At 35.9% G+C, this 20,845-nt stretch overlaps 1 protein-coding gene across 4 annotated transcripts in view; it reads right to left on the bottom strand.

The window, feature by feature from the left end:
• The window catches only part of LOC149969081 (plexin-A2-like), a 114,161-nt gene that overhangs the window by 53,232 nt on the left and 40,084 nt on the right, over positions 1-20,845 (bottom strand). For all 4 annotated transcript variants that reach the window (XM_090155246.1, XM_090155223.1, XM_090155238.1 and 1 more), the window contains exon 4: positions 19,571-20,332. In XM_090155246.1, coding sequence (XP_090011372.1) covers positions 19,571-20,332 — 762 coding nt within the window. The remainder of the gene's footprint in view (positions 1-19,570; positions 20,333-20,845) is intronic.

Below are 20,845 nucleotides of genomic sequence, written 5' to 3'. Positions count from 1 at the left end.
AAAATTATAGGATTTTATAGGACTATTTTTACAAAATTATAGGATTTTATAGGACTATTTTTACAAAATTATAGGATTTTATAGGACTATTTTTACAAAATTATAGGATTTTATAGGACTATTTATACAAAATTATAGGATTTTATAGGACTATTTTTACAAAATTATAGGATTTTATAGGACTATTTTTACAAAACTATAGGATTTTATAGGACTATTTTTACAAAACTATAGGATTTTATAGGACTATTTTTACAAAATTATAGGCCTATATATGCTATTTCATTTACTAACTTTATGCACTTAAAACAAAATCTATATTTAGAGAAATAAATCTTTGATTTTCACTTAAAAAATAGAAACTTTTTAACCATTTCATCCCAAAAATATACTAGTCGCTAACCATAACAAAAATATAGACTAGAATGATTTGGTATAGGAATTTATCCTATAGCTAAATCTAGCAATTTAACTGAGTGGCTGGATTTGAAATGGCCAAAATATCAAAATTATAGGATGTTATAGGCCTTTTGCTAAAAATATAGGATGTTATAGGACTTTTTCTAAAAATATAGGATGGTTTAAGACATTTTTGAAAATATAGGATTTTATAGGAATTATAGGACCTCTGGGGGCCCTGTAATTCATGGTTAAAACCTATTTTTTTATTAACAAAATATTGAGAAATGAATAAGAAATATTGAAAATTTTAAATGCTATTTATTTCAAATAAAAAATGCAGAATATAATATTGTTTATTCCAAAACTAAACTAAAACTTAACCTTCACTTTTTGTCGTCTGCTACGTCGTCTCACGAAGTAAGGGGGGCTAGATATAAGCAATTTTGGGATCTTTAAATTCATTTTGCGCGTGAAAATACGCCGCCATGTTAGGGTATAAAAGCGGGTAAATGAGCCTGCTTATACCTCACAATGTAAAGGTACTGTCACCCGCAAAAACTTCATTTTGAAATCGTTCCATTTGAGCATTTTTGAAGTAACGATGGCTAGATATAAGCAATTTGAGCATTTTTTATTAGTAGTTTTAACCGGTTTAAACCACCTGTTACAACTGGTTTTTTAAATACTGATTCGAACCGACTTAAGGTCTAGTGTGACCGTGGCTCGAGTTCAACGGGCGATTTCACTAAATTAAGTTAAATTTCGATTCCACGGCTTACAGGAAAAACAACGGCGAGCATCAGGGGTCTGCGGGGCGGCACCGGTAGGGGTCGAACGCCCCATTTCACTAAATTAAGTTAAATTTCGATTCGCGGGCCTTGAAAAAGCTTAATGGGCCGTATTTGGGGTCTGTACCGCGTCTTCGGAATGAGGTAACCGCGTCAAAGTAACGAGCGTCTTTTTTAGGGTAAACCCGGCGTATCCATTTGCGGGGCAGATAGGGTAATCTGAGGCGGATAAGCTAATAGCGGAGAGTATGTGTTATTTACCCGGGAATATGGACACCACCCCCCTCCTCTAGATGGCGCTTTTACGAAGGAGAAAAATATCCAGAGTCGTAAGAGCGAATGTTTAGGCATATTACGATATTCATAGGAGGCGACCGTACCGCGTACTATCTAATCGGAGATTGGTACGTAGACTTTACTCGCGCCGTACCTTCGCCACCGAGTGTCAAATGAAGTGAAAATTGAAACGCGGGGTACGTTTTCTAAAATTGTAGGCGCGTAGAAATTTAAAATTCAGAAGACGGAGGAATCGGGTGTTTCCAGAACGGCTTTCTACTCTTTATTTTATTTATGGAAAGCGAGCCGCATTGACGGGAAATGTCTTATTTCCAATGCAGATAAAACTGCGGGGCCGAGCTTTAAGAGTATGGCGTATATTTCTATTTATGAAGCTAGAAAAGACGCCCCGCGGTTTATTCTGAACAATAACACATGGGACGATCGTACGTGATACGCCCAGTCGCCTAAAGAGACAAGGAATGTATGACTTCAAATTAAGACTATCGCTTGTCTAGTATTTTTTACAGCTAACGTCGAAAGTCGTTTTTTTTAAATTAAAACGTGGTCAGTATTAAACGGGGTTGACACAGTTTTTTCAGATTCAAATTCCCTTATTATATCAGATTTTCCCTAGCCATATTCCCTGACTTATTTTATGACAAAATTTAGCGATTTTTAGGAACTATATTGTTAAGTTAACGACACCTCTTTTTAGGTTAAGGTACTAACAACGACTTAAACCCGGTTTAGTCCACACTCGTTAACCCCGTTTTAGTAACTAGGCAAGACATTGGGCCCTGTCTCTAGTTCGTTTATTCGAGTCCGAGTTGACACGGGAAAACCTTCTCCCCTAAAGCGATCTGGGCATCGCTTTTATATTCAAATATTGAGGCTACGCCTCCCTGAGTACGGAAACTAAACCGGGCGAAGGTCGGGAGTACCATTTATTTAAAACATTTTTTTTTAACATTTATTTACATATCATATATCGTAACAATATGCAACCAATAATAAATTTCCTGATTATCACTGATTTTTAGACCCATTTTCAAATTCCCTGAGTTTTCTGACCTTTCGGAAACATTTTCAAATTCCCTGACTCTCAAGTTTTCAAGGTCGTGTACGAGCCCTGTGCTAGCCATATTCCCCGACTTATTTTATGACAAAATTTCGCGATATTTAGAAACTATTTGCAACAAAAAATAAATTTCCTGATTATCACTGATTTTTAGACCAATTTTCAAATTCTTTGACTTACCCCTGAATCTTAGACCCTTTTCAAATTCCCCGACTTACCCCTGAATCTTAGACCAATTTTCAAATTCTTTGACTTACCCCTGAATCTTAGACCCTTTTCAAATTCCCCGACTTACACCTGAATCTTAGACCCTTTTCAAATTCCCTGACTTTTTTCCTTAATATCAAATATCCTACTGTGGCAACGCTGCTGTATAAGTCTCAGTAAATTTATTTTTTTTTAGTAAATACTGAATGTAGAAATTTCAGGTCGAAATTTTAATATTCCCTGACGTGTGGAAACCCTGTTATTAAATTTATATAATAGACAGACCGCTAAACAAACGCCAGAAGGATAAATAGGTCAAATAGCTCTTTAGAAACTCCCAAATAACTATTAAACCATCTTGAAAACTACTCATCAAAATTGTAACGATTCCACTCGGTAGGTAATCTTTCGAAGGAGTGGGCTTCAACAGAGCCCAATTCACTGCCAAAGCGTTTCGATGAAAACCTCATTGCAAATTCAAACTTGGAAAATATCCCCTTAAATTAAACCCAAATACCATTCATCTCGAGTGCCCCCCTAAGAAACCCAGGAAAACCCCCCCAGGGGGCAGCGTACGTGACCAAAGACGATCAGTAAAAGGACAATCTCCCCAAATTATGACGAGGGTCTTTAATCCCCCCGAGGGAGGGGGGGAGTGGAACAGACCGATTTAAACAATAATTCGTTACTATGTATACATCTTTTCCGTACCGAAAACCGGAGCAAATGGAACGTGTTTAAAGCGTGGAGTCGACCATCCGCTATTATATTAAACCGTCGAGTGCATTTCGTTTCGGGGTTTTGACCAATCGTTGAACTGCTCGACCGTGAAGCCTCCGAGCTTTACAAGCTCTTTTGCGGACAAAATATCATCCAATATCAATCGCTTATTTGTCCAAAACGATATTTCCAAATAGAGCTCTGGATAGATCCTTCGAATTATATTCGGTGAAGGTCTAGTTTAAAGTACGGAGGGTAGATGGCGCTTTAAAAGGGGGCGGAGTTCACGCCGGTACTTCAAACTAGAACGTAGAAAATATAAGCTTTAAATAATCGAATTATTTTTATAAACTTTATTTAATATTTCACTAAATTTTTGATTTCTGCTTAAATTTTAAAGTTCATTAGTTTAAATACGTTTTAATTAAATACATTTTTAATGTTTAATTATCAAAACTAATTTTGGCACTAGAGAAAAGTGCTTTTATCCGTGAAATTAGTATTACTAGTGTTAAAATAACAGGGTTGCCACAGATATTTCGTATTCAAATTCTATTGACTTTCCAGATAATATTAATCATAATTTATTCCCCGACTTATTATAAGCCAAAATTTGTAAATTTTTAACCGATATTTTTCGAAACGTTTTGTATTTGTAACCAAAATTGAATGACCTGCCATGTTTTTAGTTTTTAATAATCTCCACTATCGGAAACCCTATCCACGACCGAAAACTATCGCTACGCCCCCTTTGGTTCGCCATTGAAACTTAGATAGGTAACGGCTAAAGCAGAAGCTATTAGTTTCCTCACCAAGGTTGCCACCATATTTTCAAATTCCCTGTTTTCCATGACTATTCAAAGAGATTTTCCCTGACTTAGCCAAACTTTCAATTAAATAAATGATAATCATTAAAATTACTTTCAAAAAGGGTCAAGAAAAAAATTAATTATCTGACGTTTAACAAATTCTTTAAATTCTTTTAACTTTTTAGGCCCATTTATAAATTCCCCGACTTTTCCCTGACGTGTGGCAACCCTGCCAACGTTATTCGTAAATTTGACTTTATAAATAATGATACTTGCATTTTAATATAATTTTTGCATCGTTTGCTTTTATTTCGATAAGTTTATTTAAGAAAAAAACGTTCTTATGACTTTTTAATGTGTCTGTAGCAGACGCTAGATCGTAGGCGCTACCTGGGTTGGACATAAGGCACTAGTCACGGCATTTGACTAATAAAATAAATGCTCTAACTACTAAAATCAATCGAAATCTGGGGGCTCACTAGTCAATTTGACTAGTAAAAAATTAACTTAAATATCCATAAATATGGCGTAGCATAAATTCTTTCACCAATTCCATTTTATTTCTATCATGTAACTTAAGTGATAATAAACTCCTATTTTAATTCTGACTGGTTTTTATACCCCCCTAGTCAGTGACTACTAAAATAAATTGAGATAGGACTTAACTACTAAATATATCCTTATGTCCAACCCCGGGCGCTACCACGAAGAAGCTAGCGCCGTTACACCTAGACTCGTTTCGGTCGCGAATAAGATTAAAACCGCGCAAGATTGTACAGAATAAATCTACTGTAAAAGTTTACGCTACACGTATTCCAAGGGTATGCTTAACCTTTCCATTATCATCCACCTTAAAAACCCTTTCTTTCGGGACTAGGTTTCGCGATTTTGAATGGAGAGGTTAAGCATTCGGCGTTTCAAAGCGAGAAATTCTGAAGGCAACCAACAACGTTTCGCTGACGTTTCGTCAAACTAACTTGGTATAGTGTCAGGCCAGCATTTTGAAGTTGGCATTGAGGCTTTGCTGAATACGATTGAAAGGTGAAATATTCGTATTATATCTGGTCGTTTTCGTATCGCGTTGTGGAAATCTAAAAGCAGGGAGGCAGCGGTTTGGTACCCTTCGGATTTCGTTAGAGTCGGGGCATAAAGGGGGCAGACCACCTTGTATGGGAAAATAGGGCTTCCCTTTGTGTCACCGAATTTGACACGCGGATATTTTCATCATTTCTTTTCTCAATGCGAACTGCGTTGTCAAAAACTGGGACAGCTGCGTTTCCAACAAGCCTCCTTCTCACTACCCGTTCAAAGATATATTTTTATATTTCTTCGTGAACCTGATTCACAATTCTTTCTCGTCTTGTTGCGTGGAAAACGAATAATTGGGACTCATTCATCGAACACTTTATAGTTTTTATTGGTTGATTTATATTAAGAATATTTTCTACAGGGTTGCCACCAAATTTTCAGATTCAAATTCCCTGACTATTCCCTGTTTTCCCTGACCATTTTAACAGATTTTCCCTGACTTATTAAGGCCAAAATTTTTCTTTTATATTTTACTTTTATCAGAAGTTAATAAATTAAGATGAACTTATATTTTAGTAAAAAGGTTATTTCAATGTTGAAAAATTTTGCAAAACATTCAAGGAAATAAATGATAATCATAGAATTTGTCATAGATCTAGAGTTGAATTACCTTCAACAAGTGCCAAGATAAAATTGAATTCCCTGACTTTTCCCTGAATTTTTACCAATTCTTAAAATTCCCTGACATTTCCCTGACTTTTTAGGCCCATTTTTAAATTCGGTGACTTTTCCCTGATTTCCCTGACGTGTGGCAACCCTGTTCTATCTTGCAAATAGGACTACGAAAAATTTACTAAATCACGCGATGGGTCGGACACTTGCCATTATTTTGTACGGGATTTCGGGATTTCGTAGAGATTTTGGCGATTTTATCATTATTTTTGAAGATATTTTGGGATTTGAATGTTAATTTACCATAGAGAGAGAGTTGAAAGATTTTGCGATTTTAGACAAATTGTACGGGATTTTGTTAATGTCGGACCCCTCGAAATCACGCAAGGTTTTTTTTTAGAGAATTTAGTTTCCAAAATTATGTGGAATATTTTATTGGAAACTTTACTTTCCTAAATCAGGTGAAGTCTTTGGAATTTTGGTTAAACAGTAAACTAAACCATGTTTAGCCTTTGTAAATGGAATATTTTATTTGAAAATTTACTTTTCTATATCATGCAAGAATTTTATTTGAAAATTTACTTTTCTATATCATGCAAGAATTTTATTTGAAAATTTACTTTTCTATATTATGCAAGAATTTTATTTGAAAATTTACTTTTCTATATCATGCAAGAATTTTATTTGAAAATTTACTTTTCTATATCATGCAAGAATTTTATTTGAAAATTTACTTTTCTATATCATGCAAGAATTTTATTTGAAAATTTACTTTTCTATATCATGCAAGAATTTTATTTGAAAATTTACTTTTCTATATCATGCAAGAATTTTATTTGAAAATTTACTTTTCTATATCATGCAAGAATTTTATTTGAAAATTTACTTTTCTATATCATGCAAGAATTTTATTTGAAAATTTACTTTTCTATATCATGCAAGAATTTTATTTGAAAATTTAGTTGCCTAATAAGATGGAGCAGGGGTTGCTACAAAATCTTCAGTTTAAAATTCCCTGACCATTTTAAGAGATTTTCCCCGACTTTTTCAGGCCAAAAGAGTTAAAAAATTTTAATGAACTTATATTTCAGTAAAAAGGTTATTGCAATGTTGAAAAAATTAGCCAAACTTTCAAGGAAATAAATGATAATCATAGAATTTGTCATAGATCTAGAGTAAAATTACCTTCAAAAAGTGTCAAGATAAAATTGAAATCATCGACTTAATACAGATTCTTAAAATTCCCTGGACATTTCCCTGACTTTTTAGATCCATTTTTAAATTCCATGATTTTCCCCTGACTTGTGGGAGCCCTGTCGAGTATTTTTAATTTTGGTTAAACATTTAACTAAATTATGTTTAGCCTTTGTAAATTTAGTTCCCTAAACCATGTTTAGTCTCTGTAAAATTTCGTTTCTACACCATGTTTTTAGTATTTTGGGGGTTTCAATGCAGGCCCGTACATGGGGGGTGCCAGGGGATGCTCAGCGCCCCCAAATGAGTACTTGAGCATCCCCAATCCGACCGACCCAAAAGAAATCGATTGCTCAATTACCGAAAGATATGATCTAAAATATTTATAATAAAAAACTGATATAACTGTTACATTTTTGTATTTAAATATTTTTAATAAAATATTATGTTTTCAAAGAAATCGAAATTTATAGTTTAAAAAATAACACAACCCAAATGTTGATATATTTACTAATTTCATAGGTGGGGAGATAAAATTGACTCAAGGCAGCACCCCCAAAAAGAATTTTAGTGCCCCTGAGTTTTGGCGTCTGTGTACGGGCCTGTTTCAATGTATGAATAGTGGAGGGGAGAAGTGGAAAAAGAAGTTGCGAGGGGCCCAAGACAGCCCCAGAAACAACCCAGCCCCCCAAAAACCGGTAAAGGCATCCGAATGTAAACCAAAGCCTATATTTATCTTCTTCCTGAATACACTACAGAAGAGCGAAGTGATACGCATTGAACGAGCGTGTACCATCACGGACCGCCGAGATTGAAATGTTTTGAAGACGAAGCGACATTTGGTATATTCGTCAGAGGCGTCCCAATCCGCCACAAAACGTAGGGCCCCTCACCTCGAACGAGCCTCTCCCCTTCCGGCCTGCGGTGTCTTACTCCGCGACTCTCTTCTTAGCTTACATTTCACGAAGAGGAACGAGTCATAGGCGATGTAATTGCTACACTTAACAAGTCTTCAACCACCGATTACTAATCAAAAGTGAAAGGTTTTTTTAGGAGGAAGTCTGGATTGACTGATTTAATGTTGTCAGAATCTCACAGGCCCATTGAGCGGGCGAGAATGAGCTTCATATTTACAAATATTTAGGAAGATGTTATAGAAGTGTCGTTGCAGATTCCGATATAAGACAACTGGTTTGGTTAGTCCAAGGATTTATCACGGTTGCCACAGTTTTTTCACAATCAAATTCCCTGATTTTTCCAGGTTTTCCTAGTGCTCGGAATTGTTTATTCATTATCCACAAAATTTCCGATTTATTTAACAAAAGTTGGTAAAAAGAATATAATTTTAACTTAATTATGTTTTTTTACGCAACCAAGAATTTATTTGAATTAAAATGGTATTTATTTAATTAATGGTTTGTTTTGTTTAAATAATAGGCTTATCCACTTTCGATTATTTAAACATTTTACAATTATTATTCAAATATTGGTTATTTAAATAAATATTTAAATATCGCCGAACTTATTTTATCCATGGATAAAAGTTAATCGAACGCCGACCTCTAGGTTTTCCCTGACTTATTTTGTGCAAAGATTTTGAATTTTTTAACCTATATTTTAGTAAAAGTTTCGTATTTGTAACGAAATTAAATTCCTTGACATTTCCCTGATTTGTATACCCATATTCAAATTCCCTAACTTTTCCAGGTTTTCCAGGTACCGTGGCAACCCGGTTTATTCATAAAATCTATTTATATTTAATTTTTATTGGGAAATTGATTATTCGCGTTCACTGGAAATGTGAAATAAAATTTAAGTTATTATTACTACTTGTATTTTGGGTTTGCTTTGAATTAGCATTGCTACAAATATTATTTTGTATATTTTAATATATACCTAGGCAGGAATCCATACCTCTACTTGGAATGCTTATCCTGGCGTATCGCGTATGGTAAGATCACTCTGACGGCTTTGGCCACGCCTACGAGAGAAAAAAATTACCTTTGCGCGCGCTCCCCTCTCACGTTGTTGTTGGTTAACTTCACATAGTGACGTCAAAAAAACCGTCAGCCACATCGAGACGAAAATCTGCCGCGATAAGCATTCCAAGGTATGGATTCCTGACATAGGCGATTCAATTAATAATTAAAAAAATAATTTTGACCATTTTTAAACTATATTTTAAAGATTTATTATTTGCAACCATTTTCCAGGTTATCTATTTCCGGTTTTCTTTATAAAAAAATTGCCAATTTTTAGGATCAATTTGCAAACTGACATTCTTATATATTATTAAAACTAACTGATTTTAGAGTATTATAGACTCATTTTTAAATTCCCCGACTTTTTCAGGAATTCAAGGTACATTTAGTACATATTTAGTGTATTCGAGATATCTTTGGCACTATGGTGGATCGAGCAAAGCGATATTAATAGGGGACGACAACATGAAGTTGATAAAGTCGTGAATGGACCGTGTTACCGAGGGCCCAAATCTGCAGTTTCAGAATCGTCTTTTTTTCTACGCCTGACGAAATGAAAAGAACGTGTGGCCAAAAACTGGAGGTAGCTATTTATAGGGCTTTATAAAAACACAGCGGGTACGGAGGCCACCTGGTTACCATCAGGACGTTTCTGGAAGGTTAAAAAGGGAACGCGAGATCAAGCTTAATATTGCAAGAGCAGTTTGATAGCCGCGAGAGATATTACAAAGAGTTCGAAATCATTTCCAAAACTAATGGAAAATCATTAAAAAACAGGATTGACATTATATTTTCGGATTAAAATTTATTTTTATTGCAACAAAAGTTTACAATTAACCAGTATTTTTAAGGAACACAATATTCAATTTATCACAGAACTAAAGTGAAATTACCTTGTACAATTTCCACGACTTTTTCCCTCAAATCCCCTAATTTTCCCCGACTTTTTCCCTCAAATCCCCTAATTTTCCCCGACTTTTTCCCTCAAATCCCCTAATTTTCCCCGACTTTTTATCTCAAATCCCCTAATTTTCCCCGACTTTTTTATCTCAAATCCCCTAATTTTCCCCGACTTTTTTATCTCAAATCCCCTAATTTTCCCCGACTTTTTTATCTCAAATCCCCTAATTTTCCCCGACTTTTTTATCTCAAATCCCCTAATTTTCCCCGACTTTTTATCTCAAATCCCCTAATTTTCCACGACTTTTTCCCTCAAATCCCCTAATTTTCCACGACTTTTTCCCTCAAATCCCCTAATTTTCCACGACTTTTTCCCTCAAATCCCCTAATTTTCCACGACTTTTTCCCTCAAATCCCCTAATTTTCCACGACTTTTTATCTCAAATCCCCTAATTTTCCACGACTTTTTATCTCAAATCCCCTAATTTTCCCCGACTTTTTATCTCAAATCCCCTAATTTTCCCCGACTTTTTATCTCAAATCCCCTAATTTTCCCCGACTTTTTATCTCAAATCCCCTAATTTTCCCCGACTTTTTATCTCAAATCCCCTAATTTTCCCCGACTTTTTATCTCAAATCCCCTAATTTTCCCCGACTTTTTTATCTCAAATCCCCTAATTTTCCCCGACTTTTTTATCTCAAATCCCCTAATTTTCCCCGACTTTTTATCTCAAATCCCCTAATTTTCCACGACTTTTTCCCTCAAATCCCCTAATTTTCCACGACTTTTTATCTCAAATCCCCTAATTTTCCACGACTTTTTATCTCAAATCCCCTAATTTTCCCCGACTTTTTATCTCAAATCCCCTAATTTTCCACGACTTTTTCCCTCAAATCCCCTAATTTTCCACGACTTTTTCCCTCAAATCCCCTAATTTTCCACGACTTTTTATCTCAAATCCCCTAATTTTCCACGACTTTTTATCTCAAATCCCCTAATTTTCCACGACTTTTTCCCTCAAATCCCCTAATTTTCCACGACTTTTTCCCTCAAATCCCCTAATTTTCCGCGACTTTTTCCCTCAAATCCCCTAATTTTCCGCGACTTTTTATCTCAAATCCCCAAAAATTTCCCACAATTTTTATCCCAAATCCCCAAATTTCCCACAATTTTTATCCCAAATCCCCAAATTTCCCACACTTTTTATCCCAAATCCCCCCCCCCCAGCGTTTTCTCCCAAATCCTACGGTTTTTTTAAATCCTTAAATTCCCTGGTTAATAATTACTATTTACCATAATTTTTAAAATTAACTGACCGGTGGCAGCCCCCTTTAAAATGTTCATCATGTCAGACAAACTATTTATTAAAAAAACCTACCCAAAAACCGATAAAAAATTGCGGCAAAACATTTAACGTCATATTTGCAGAAACTAGAAAGCCAAAAAAGCAAACCTGACTTTTTTTTTAAATTTGCATAAAGTTAAGGCCTCATCGAATTAAAAAAAAGTGTGGAAGCCACCATACGGTAAGCGACCATGCTTCCTTCAAAAAGAAAAATAACTAAAAACGTTGCCCACGGTAAAACTTCACACGCCAAAAAAAATAGGTAAATAAAAAATTACCATTAATCAAAATCTTCTCGGGTTACGCGGCAGCTTCGGTGGCGATGGTGTTAGTGGAAAATTAAAAAATAAATTTGCCCCTTGAAAATGAGATTGACGTACGTGGTACGTTCAGGGAGCGGACGAAACTACGTTGATTTTCACCGAAATATGGGGCTAACCAACTTTTAGCCTAATTACGAACACCGCGAAACTGAGAAGGGTTGAGGCTTTTATTTTCACTCTTGGCGTTATCGTTGTTTGTGGTGGTAAATACACTTCGGCGCTAGAAAAATCGATTACTCATCAATGGCACTCGATAAAAATTTAATTGATACGTCGTTTGATTGGTATTAGTTTCCTCTAATTATACCAGTGCCCTACCTTTGTTGTTGATCAAAGGGGTTTTTCTTACCCCCGAGTAAAAATTTTACGCTAAAGTCCCCGCGAAACAGTCAATTTATTTGTCAGCGACCACATAGGCGACAAATAATCAGCTAGTCTAATACCCAAGGCACAACATTAGACCCAATTCATGTAACGTGAATTTGTACCAGTAAATACAATCAAGGTATAACGCTAACAACAAAGATTTAAAAAAAAATACGTCGCCCATTTCCGTACATAGATGGCGTGTCTAGTCCGTACAGATACGAATGAAGAGTTATTTCCATTCGCGCCATTAAAGACAAAAATGCGATAAATGACATATCGTTCGAGCTCATTAATTATCCTTTCCGAGTGACGCTGTTTTTACCACCTTCAATTAAAGAGAACGGGAGAAAATTAATAGACTAATAGCGGTCGCCTCTTCGACACTTCTACGAGCGAGGTCAACCCAGTTGCCCCATTTCAATACGAGAACTATATTCAAACTGGTGCTGAGAGGCCATCGACCAAATACACAATCGCTCGCTCTCTACGATAACGACATTCTAAGGGATCGTACGTGGGTCGAATCGCTAATTCAAACAGTAACGATCCAAGAAATATAAAAAACTGCAACCCAGGAAATAGAGATATTTCATAGAGCGCTAAATGAGCTCTCGAACGACACACTATTAATCAAATTTTGCAAATTGGAACGATTAACCATCGAGTGTTTCCATCGCCACGCGTGACACCGAAGCTACGTAGTTTTTACATGATCTATTTTGTGCTAAAATTTTGCGTTTTCTAACCCGCATTTTAGTTAAGGCTTCCCATTCAGGGCTGACACAATATTTTAAAATTCAAATTTCCTGAACATTTTAAGACATTTATTTTTTAAATTCAAAATTAGACCATTTATAACTTTATTTTTGACTTTTATCAGAGTTAAATTTCAAATCAGTACAAAAGTTTTTGTAAGTTTCTATAATTTTTTTAAAGTTGCAATGAACTAAATAACAGAATTTTTCGTAGATCGAAATTACCTTCAAAAAGCGTCATGATAAAATGTAATTCCCCGACGTTTTACAAATTCCTAAAATTACCAGACTTTTTACGAAATTCCTAAAATTACCAGACTTTTTACGAAATTCCTAAAATTACCAGACTTTTTACGAAATTCCTAAAATAACCAGACTTTTTACGAAATACCTAAAATAACCAGACTTTTTACGAAATACCTAAAATAACCAGACTTTTTACGAAATACCTAAAATAACCAGACTTTTTACGAAATACCTAAAATAACCAGACTTTTTACGAAATACCTAAAATTACCAGACTTTTTACGAAATACCTAAAATTACCAGACTTTTTACTAAATACCTAAAATTACCAGACTTTTTACGAAATTCCTAAAATTACCAGACTTTTTACTAAATACCTAAAATTACCAGACTTTTTACGAAATTCCTAAAATTACCAGACTTTCTAAGCCCATTTTAAAATTCCCCGACTTTCCCTGGCGTGTGGCAACCCTGCTATTTGTAACCGAATTTAAATTTCCTGATATTTCCCTGATTTTAAGACTAATTTGTTAAATTCCCTGGCATTTCCAAGTAATATGGCAACCCTGCGTAGAATAGAAACCCGCCAAAAAGCTTGAATTGTCGCCACCTGGTAATAAATAAAAGCATTAGCTTCTAATGCTTGTTTCCCTGTAATACATTTGTGAATTACTGTATTTAGTTCCTATTAGGTCGAAAGTATAATAAATGTTTTTTTAATTTTATAAAAAAAAAAACCCCAATCGATCAATCAGAAGTAAAATAAGATCGTGATCAATCATAAAATACAAGAAATCGGAGGCTCTGTTTTCATCAAAATATAGAAATGGCCCAAATAAAGGAATTTTGTTCCGAGGTGGAAATAATTGCGCGAAACATTTCTTCCGTTTGGATGTTTTGTGAAGCGAGCCTCGTCGCGGAGTTTGAGATGGGAAAGCTAAATTAGCGGCGTGATTTTTGGGAAAATCAAAAACAGCGCGCGATCGTGTTTTTTGGCTCATTAAACAAAATGGCCAAAATGGAAATTCCAGCACGATTTTCACCGGACGCCGAAGCAGCGAACGGGGTGAAAAATCTCAGGTTTTTCTCCAGGGAAAAACGAACAATGAAGAACTAAATATAATATAATTTTATCGAATGTCACTCGCACTTGGCAGTGAATAGTTTGACTGGAAAATATTTTACTTTTACGATTGCGAGAAAAATTGTACAACTGAAATAAAAATCCAGGTAGCTTTATAGGTGGATCCAGGCAGCTTTTACAGGGTAGCCACAAAATTTGAGATTAAAATTCCCTGTTTTCCCTAACCATTTTAAGAGATTTTCCCTGACTTTAAGGCCAAAATTTTTATTTTTATATTTTACTTTTAACAGAAGTTAAATTTAAATGAACTTATATTTCAGAAAAAAGATTATTGCAATATTGAAAATATTAACCATACTTTCAAGGAAATAAATGGAAACCACATAATTTGTCATAGATCTAGAGTAAAATCACCTTCAAAAAGTGTCAAGATAAAATTTAATAATTCCCAGACCTTTTAGGCCCATTTAAATTCTGACGTGTGGCAATCCTGTTTTAGGTTGAAAATATCCAGGCAGCTTTTAGATTTAAAATAGTGAAAAATTCGACCTGGGAAATATGGAGTTTACTGGACCATGTGTTAAATAGTGGATAATAAAATTTATCCTATTCAAAATGGTAAAAAATATACAACAAACTAAATTTAAAAAAATAGTAAACAAATTTGTACTAATGTTCGTGACGGTAAGAGAGGGAAGGAAAACTGTTTTTGCAAGGATTATTTAGATCAACGGTATATATTACTCCTTGTTTTTACCCTCGCTGGACTCTTGAGCTCGTTATGTCGTCTGCTACCGAGTTGAAGAATTCATAAAACACGGCGGATTAAAATTAATCCAAGTGATATTAATAAATTTGTTATATCAAATGTTTGAAGTATAAAAGTATTTCTTTTACTTAACTAGTCATAAAAGGAGAGTGCTTAAATATTTAAAATAACGAAAAATTTTGCACGGTTTCGATGATGTTTAACACCTTGTGAACTAAGGCTTAGCATTTCATTGACAGCCACAGTAGTGTATCAATTAGAGATTGGTGGTGTGTGACGTAGAAAAACAGTGAAAGCACGCAGAAATATTTTATGAAAAGGCCTATTCATTCTTAGTAACACTGAAACCAGGGTTAAATATATCGCCATTTCTCGAAAGAGCGAATTGCGTTTTTAAATAACCACGGATAGCTCCCGTCTTGAAATTGCGCGACGGTTAAACTAAACGCTGACTTCACCGGTCTCTGTGGTTTGCTTCTGATTACTAAGTGAAGACAAAAGAGATTGTATTGGGAAAACAGCCCGTGACCCAAATTACGAGAATAGATTCTGGCCCAATAACACTTCTCGGGATTTTTTTTTTCATTTTTAGCTAACTTAACGAAGCTCCGATATTGGTTTCAAAACGTAGACCCCCTAACACCGTTCGTTATTACTCCAAAAATCTCAGGCGAGATGTCCGACACTTGCAAATTTTGAGTACGAGATTTTAAATCTCAACATGATTTCACAAATCAGAGCACAATTTTCTTGTTAATTTCTGGTTTTTTTTAGACTGAGTTTTTGAAACTGATTTTCATCTCGATTTCAGGATTTTCTAGTGGATTTTGAGAATTTGAAATTGAGATTTTGAAACTGATTTTCGTCCCGATTTCACGATTTTCTAGTTTATTTCAAGATTGCTAAATTAATTTTATCTTATAGTGTATGGGAGTTTTAAAGAATGTCAGACCCATCGATTTAAACTTTTAGCAAGAATGTATTTTGGTTTTTGGCACATTTAAATATTTTAAGTTTTAGCCGTGGGAAATTTATCCTACAACAAGGCACCCACTCAAATCTTAAATTTTTTAAAGGAAAAATAAGATTATATTCAAAAATATATAATACTACAAAATATACTAGAAGCTAGCCTGGTTAACAATAACAAAAGTTATTGCCTAGAATGACTTTGTATAGCTAAATCTAGCAATTTAACTGTGTGGCGGGATTTGAAATGGGCAAAATATCAAAAGTATAGGATTTTATAGGAATTTGATGATTTCGCTAAAAATATAGCATTAAATATAGCATTTTATATAAATTGAAGGACCTCTGGGGCCCTGCTACTAATTTTGAAAATATAGGATTTCATAGGAATGATATGGTATTCACGTAAAATGTAAACAAGATGGCAGCCAAGACTTTAAGGCTAGGCATTATGGAAGAAAAGGCGATGACACTAGCCTTCAACCGCAGAGATGATGACGTCACGACAATACTCTTTATTGGCTAATCCGTTCGTCCTTGAAGAACAACACGAGAGGAGAAGAGAGGAGAGATGGGCAATGTTGAACCCCAAAATTTAATCGAGTTATTGGTAAACAAGTGTTATTAACTTACGGTAAACATTTCGAACCAGGACAAGGGGGTGTTTTATCTTGGCCAGGACAGGGGGGTGATAACAATATTTGCCGATGTACGCTTCGGAATTTCGGAGGGATACTCGTCTCTATTGGAAAGTTGCCAAAAACAGACTTAAATTCTACAACACTCAAAAGTTCCTAGTCTTAAAGGTGGTGACGTACTCTATCTAAAACGAGTTCAGACTTTACCGCTAGAAAGGGCTTTGATTTAAGCGTAAAGTAAAGTTGTCGAGGGAGCTATCTTGGTGGAAAAGGACGCGGGCTTTGCAACGGGGATATTTGCTCCAATAATTGGATCAAGGATACCCCCCCCCCCCGCCAATCAATATCGAGTTTAGTGGCCCTGGTATAATCAATTGGCTAAAAGGAGGCCTTCCCCTCTTGGTCCCGATCCGGGTTTGGAGGCGTCCCATCAGGACCATCCGAACTTTAACGAGAAAAACTAATAACGCACCCTCCCCCGCTGATCAAAGGTTGAGAGACACGAATTTTCTTAAAAAGCTTTTTAATCAGATTATAGCAATTTAATGCGATTACATTATCTAATATAAATCTATTATTTTCTAATATGGCATAGCTTCGGGGTTCATACAACTATAGACGGTAAAATAAATTCCAACGGCTTCCCAGCCTCTGAAGGGTTTTTGAATTTGAGGGTACGAAAAAAGGGGAAACGTTTCGTGACAGCATGGCTGCCAGCCTCCCCGCTTCGCGACTTTAATTGTCACTGAAATCATTTCAACCGTTTTTCACGTCATTACGATTGATCTAAGTTAATAATTTGTATTTTAATTTAAAGAATTCAAGTTATAGGTAAATTTACAGTTAAACAACCATTTTGTCTAGCTTTTATTCCCGAAATATAACGGTCAGTTTAGTTAGATGGTGCCACGTGCTCTTCGAAGAATCACGATTTAGATATTTGTTACTCGGCGAGTTAAAAATTGGCCTCTGCGCATGCTCCAATACCAACCAATCCGGTGTTCCCTCCCTGGCTAGTGTCCAGTTTTTAAGTGGCAATGACGGTTTCAAATTCCACCCACATTTATTTTACCGTCTATTGCTGGGTGACCATGCAAACCTCAAAAAAATCTTATAAGAAAAATAGGAAATATTTAGTAATTTAATTAAAATGTTTTTGACAATTATAGAATTAATGTCATTAAAATTACAGGAAAACATTGGTTTCAAGTATTTATGAAGTGAAAATTCATCGCTATTAAAGATAATTTGGTTTTCTAATATTTCTAAAATTCTTTATAATTTTCCCCTTTCCGTTAACGGTAATAACTTTACCGTGAATAGTTAGTGTAGGGAGCTGTTGGTTCGTGTGGCATGCAGGGCTTGCCACCACCCTCCTACGCGTTGTAATCCGGCCACCCGAATTAATGGCTTTAATAGTCGCAAGATGACTAAGGCCTAGCTGATTTTTATAACGATGTTTCATTGGTTGTTGTAATACTATATTTACAACATTGCTTTATTTTAAAAGGGCTCTACTTCGGAATTTAGAAACAGAGCTCTAGGATTATTTCTGGATAAAAGATGGCGCTACAGAGCACTAAGAAGTTAAGAAGGAGACTGGTAATTTGTAACGTCTAGACTTAGCACTGACTTTGAAGGATATCCCCATTTGCAACTAGATGCACATTGACCTTTTGCAAAACAACTTTCTTAAACTCAAGCGTTCCGTATCGCTGTAATGCATAAAAGATCCATTATGTATCACACAGCTGCGTATGACATTTTAAGTATCGGTTGTGATAATGTCACCAATATCTGGAACCTCATTTTCATTTGGAAGCCTCGTGTAAAGTTTCCGATGGGCAATACCCAATAAGGGGAAATTAACCATATTGTTTCATATGAGTTTATTAAATAACTATTTTTTTCAATGGCAGTTTTTTTCTTAACTCTTGAATAAAATATGGATATTCATATTAGCTCTTTTACCTTTTAACTTCAGCCATCTTTAAATATCACAAATGAATTATTTTCAATTTTGTTAAATTATACTATATTATTATGATGATAACCGGGCAATTAGTATTTTTAGACCCACGTCAAATTTTCGGCATGTGCGGATTTCAATACTAATTCATCGAGCAAACGTTAATTTTATAGCCATAAAATATTTACTATACGTGATTTTAGGACACCAATAAACAAATACCGGGTTGCCACAATATTCTCAGATTCGAATTCCAAGTTTCCCCTGACCATTTTAAGACCAAAATTAGACCGATTTTAACTTTCACATTAAATTAAATAAATTCATAAACCCATATTTCAGTACAAAAGTAATTTTAACGTTAAGAAAACCTTTCCAGGATCTAAATAATAACAAAATTTGCCATAGATCTATATTAAAATTACATAAAAAAATTGTCAAGATTAAACTGAATTCTCTGAATTTTTACAAATTCTTAAAATTCCCTGACTTTTCCCAGACGTTTAACACATTAAAATTCCCAGACCTTTCCCTAACTTTTTCGGCCCAATATTAAATTCCCAGACTTTTCCATGAAATGGGTGGTAAAATGAATTCGGGGAACCTGCAGGTTCATAGCAGCCATGGAGGGCAGTTTCCCCCACCAATAAAACACTCTCGTCTAAGCCCCCGAATACCCGAAACTAGTACTCTGAATTGTTAATTCATTATCCACAAAATTTAAGATTTAACAAAAGTTGGTAAAAAGAATATAATTTTCACTTATTTAATTATGTTTTTTACGCAACCAAGCATTTATTTGAATTAAAATGGTATTTATTTTAATAATAGGCTTATCCACTTTCGATTATTTAAACATTTTACAATTATTATTCAAATATTGGTTATTTAAATAAATATTATTTAAATATAGCCGAAGTTATTTTATTCATGGATAAAAGTTAATCGAACGCCGACCTCTACCCGAAACTAGCTTTAATTCAGTATCGTGAAAGCAAAAATAACTATCGTAGAGAGAAAAAAGAATGAAAAGTGAACTTACCGTCATCATGCACATTTGACTAGGATTGATAAAGTCGAGGCCTCGCTGTCCGTTTCCGTTGTAACAATGCTGAATGTTTTGCGTGAATTTGCGGTGCACGGCCGACAAGGCGTAGACGCACAGGGCCGAGTTCTGACTGGGTTTATTGTAGACGTCGCTTTCGTCCTTGGATTTGGCGAAGACGAGAAACAACACTTCGTCCTGGGCCGTGATGCCCAAGGAGACGGCCAGTTCGGAGCCGGGGTGGCCCACGAAGGCGGCCTGCGCCAGGTTGTAGTCGATGCCGTCGGGGGACTTGCAGACGAGCGGCACTTCCGTGTATGAGTGGTAGTGTTCGTCGTTCTGGCAAATCCGCACTAGCTTGGAGATGAAGGGCTTGGGCGGCTCCGTGTCCTTCTTCTGGACCGTCACGAAGTACGAAAACCCTTTGGAGCTGAAGCCGAAGACGTAGTTGATGGGGTACACCTCTCGCGACATGCTGTTGACCATGACCTTGGTGCCCGTGGTCACGCCGACCGCCGCGATCGAGAACAGGTTCGGCGTGTCCAGTTTGCGGCTGCTGATGGCCGGCACGTCCGAGCGGTAGGGCCCGTTGCCCGTGTAAGTCACCCCGACGTAGAGCACGTGTTCGCGGGTCAGTTTCTGCGGACCGGGAGCCACGAACACCACCGTCGACGCCGTGGCGTTGTTGGCCACCACCGATTCGGCCACTGGCTCTTCGTGCTTCGTCACGTTCTCCATGTCGTGCACCGTGCACACTCCCTACGCGCGGTAGACACCACGCATTAACCTTTCAATTTCGGCTTAGTTTAAATTAAGTCGGAAGTAAATGAACCGGAAGTTATAGAAATAGCGCTCAGAATGGGAGGGCGTTTTCCTAATGAAAATGATGAGAAAATCGATTCGAATAAAAGCTAATTTCCATCACCGTCGTTTGACACGATAAATTTAACTTGGGAATTGGGGGTATAGCTATTTCTATGAATAAAAAATGGTTTCATAAAAACAAAAAAGGTTTTTTTTTCGGCCTAGGAACGCGCAAAATTTCAAATTCGAGGTCAAAATGTAACTTCATAAGGAAAACTTCTCCAACATGGGGAGTAGAGCAGTCTGATAACTTCGGTGCATTTACTTCTGATTAAGTTACTAATTTTATCAGTTATCCATAGCTGTACTCTGAATGCTTATCCTGCCATATCGCGTATGGCAAGATCACTCTGACGGGTTTGGCCCCGCCTACGATATAAAAAATTTCCTCTTCGCGCGCTCCCCTCT

The sequence above is a fragment of the Leiobunum rupestre genome, chromosome 1 (assembly GCF_980474605.1).
Source record: "Leiobunum rupestre chromosome 1, qqLeiRupe1.1.hap1, whole genome shotgun sequence".
Classification (NCBI taxonomy): Eukaryota; Metazoa; Arthropoda; class Arachnida; order Opiliones; family Sclerosomatidae; genus Leiobunum; species Leiobunum rupestre.
This window is presented reverse-complemented; position numbering and strand designations above follow the sequence as displayed.